Source organism: Tachysurus vachellii, chromosome 26 (genome assembly GCF_030014155.1).
Source record: "Tachysurus vachellii isolate PV-2020 chromosome 26, HZAU_Pvac_v1, whole genome shotgun sequence".
Taxonomy (NCBI): Eukaryota; Metazoa; Chordata; class Actinopteri; order Siluriformes; family Bagridae; genus Tachysurus; species Tachysurus vachellii.
Genome location: NC_083485.1, coordinates 14,164,350 through 14,166,849, shown reverse-complemented (window position 1 = coordinate 14,166,849; position 2,500 = coordinate 14,164,350). Strand labels below are relative to the sequence as shown.

Here is a 2,500-nt window from a genome sequence, read left to right as displayed (position 1 = left end):
GGAGAGAGAGAAAGAGAGTGAGTGAGAAAGAGAGAGAGAAAGAGAGAGAGAGTGTAAGGAGGGAGAGAGAGAGAGAGAGAGAGAGAGAGAGAGAGAGAGAGAGAGAGAGAGAGAGAGAGAGAGAGAGAAAGAAAGAATGAGAGAGAGTAAGGAGAGAGAGAGAGAGAGAGAGAGAGAGAGAGAGAGAGAGAGAGAGAATGAGAGAGTTAAGGAGAGAGAGAGAGAGAGTAAGGAGAGAGAGAAAGAGAGTGAGTGAGAAAGAGAGAGAAAGAGAGAGAGCGCGAGAGAGAGAAAGAATGTGAGTGAGAGAGAGAGAGAACCTTCAGGACCAGCAATCTCCTCCATCAGCTGCTTTCTCATTCCCCTCTCTCTCTCTCGCTCTCTCTCTCTCTCTCTCTCCCCGAAGCTATCCTGAGTGTGTGTACATACGCTGTGACTTATTCATATTGCATTATTAATATATGACCTTCGTTTTTAGCTCCACCACCATCCGGGGTCCTCGTTTATAAAATATTAATAAACTAAGAGTTCGGCTAGAGTTTGTGAGTCGTGGTGTTAAAGCTCATACTTTTAAACTTTATTCTGCGGCGTTTCAAACCATTACAATATTAAAAACACTTAAATCGCTCCCACAGAGAGGATTCTCAGTGTCTTTACTTTCCACAGGGAGAAAAAGGACAAAACTTACTACAGAAACGTTTCGTCGGATTGAGGCTCGCTTTTATTCTGCAAACTCGTTTAATTTAGTTCTATTTATTTTTAATCATTAAACTACATTTCGTTAGACATGATACGAAGAATAGCAAACATTTAAACGTCAATTTATTTGCATTTTTTTTTAAATTTAATTTTATTTGCATTAATATTAAAGATGATATCATCCTAGTTCATTTCTCTGTGGTTTATTTTTCTGGCCCAGAAATAAACTCTGCCTGCAGTTGTAACAGAGCCACACGAATCTGCCTCTTTGCCTTGTAATGTTGCGTTTAAAAACCTTCAGCACTCGCTTTTACGTCCGCAATTTATTGTGCGTCGCTCTGAAAATTACAAACCGCCCCTTTAACGTTGAAAAACATGGAGTAACCCCGAGTGCGACTTTCACACGGAAATGAGACACAGCAAACCCTCTTTTAGTGCATCAACACAATTAAGGACATGTTTCCTGAGTCAGAGGGCAGCTTTCCTGCTGAAACATGTGTCTAATGAGCTAGGTGTTTGAAGCTCTGTGTGTGTGTGTGTGTGTGTGTGTGTGTGAGAGAGAAAGAGAGAGAGATACTCACACTTGCAGGGTCTTCTGCTGGCTTCTGTCCTTCCTCTGCGGTTTCGGGTGCTGTCGGGACAGAGACAGGAAGTAGCGGTGATCTTGCTTTCCCAGCCTGTCCTAACGAAGCCGTCTTGACTTGGGGTTTCGGGAGACTTCCACCTACAAGGAAGCACATTTTAATAAAGAGACACTGGAACAAAGCCGCTGTAACGCTCGCACGAGTATCGTTCCTTTTCCCTCCTGTTAACTTCGAAGGAAAGGCTTTGTGTGATTCGTCGTTATTGTAGAAAAATGAAACAGGACGAAACGGCTGAAAATCAGCGGCGCTGCGAGACGAAGTGAAACTGACAAACACATAAGGCTCTAGCAGACGAGACCAGCTTAACGGCAGGCTCGCTGATTTGCCCTGGAGTTGGGTAACGACAGCGCAAATAGCAAGATCTGTCAGTCTGGCAACAGGTGATGTAAGACAGATGGACTTGCTGATGGTGTGTGTGAACCCTAATCATCCACAAGCCGGCCCTTTCGCTCTCTGAAGAGTAGACACCTATGTGTGTGTGTGTGTGTGTGTGTGTGTGTGTGTGTTATTGATGGACAGCAGTGATCACAGCGAGCTGTACAGCTCCAGAACTTCAAACTACCCAGCACCCTCTGCTTCATCTTAATTAGATACCTGGGCTGGACATTATCTGCATAATTTAACACTGGAAATTGCCGGCACCTGCTCAAGGAGAGACGGAGAGAAAGAGAAAGATACGAGCGGCGCTCCATGAACTGTAATAGAGCGCGTCCTCCTTCACGCCGGCTTTTATTAGTCCCTGCTGCCGCCGTACGCACGTTATCAAACGTTTATCGACTTTACGTGAGGAAAAAAAAGGGTTTGTGTTTTTGAACGCTGAACATTTTTGTTATATATTCCTCTTCTATTATAATGTACAGTGTAATGCATGCATAGGGGTGCCAATATTTTACGCACTCATTTTGAAATGAAGCTGTAATTCTAATTATTGGGTGGAACGATGATTAGGATTAAATGACACAATACAGGACGTTACACCATTCACTTCTTTGTTAGATTTTCTCTTTTTAATAGGCAGCTTTGTTGTGCTGTTGCAGATCGTTCACTCATTCATTCATCTTCTACCGCTTATCCGAACTACCTCGGGTCACGGGGAGCCTGTGCCTATCTCAGGCGTCATCGGGCATCAAGGCAGGATACACCCTGGACGGAGTGCC

At 44.0% G+C, this 2,500-nt stretch overlaps 1 protein-coding gene across 1 annotated transcript in view; it reads right to left on the bottom strand.

Annotated features, from left to right (window-relative positions):
- dcc (DCC netrin 1 receptor) overlaps positions 1-2,500 on the bottom strand; it is a 255,376-nt gene that overhangs the window by 2,066 nt on the left and 250,810 nt on the right. Inside the window, exon 28 of the mRNA XM_060863587.1 lies at positions 1,281-1,423. Within this exon, the coding sequence (XP_060719570.1) occupies positions 1,281-1,423 (143 nt within the window). The remainder of the gene's footprint in view (positions 1-1,280; positions 1,424-2,500) is intronic.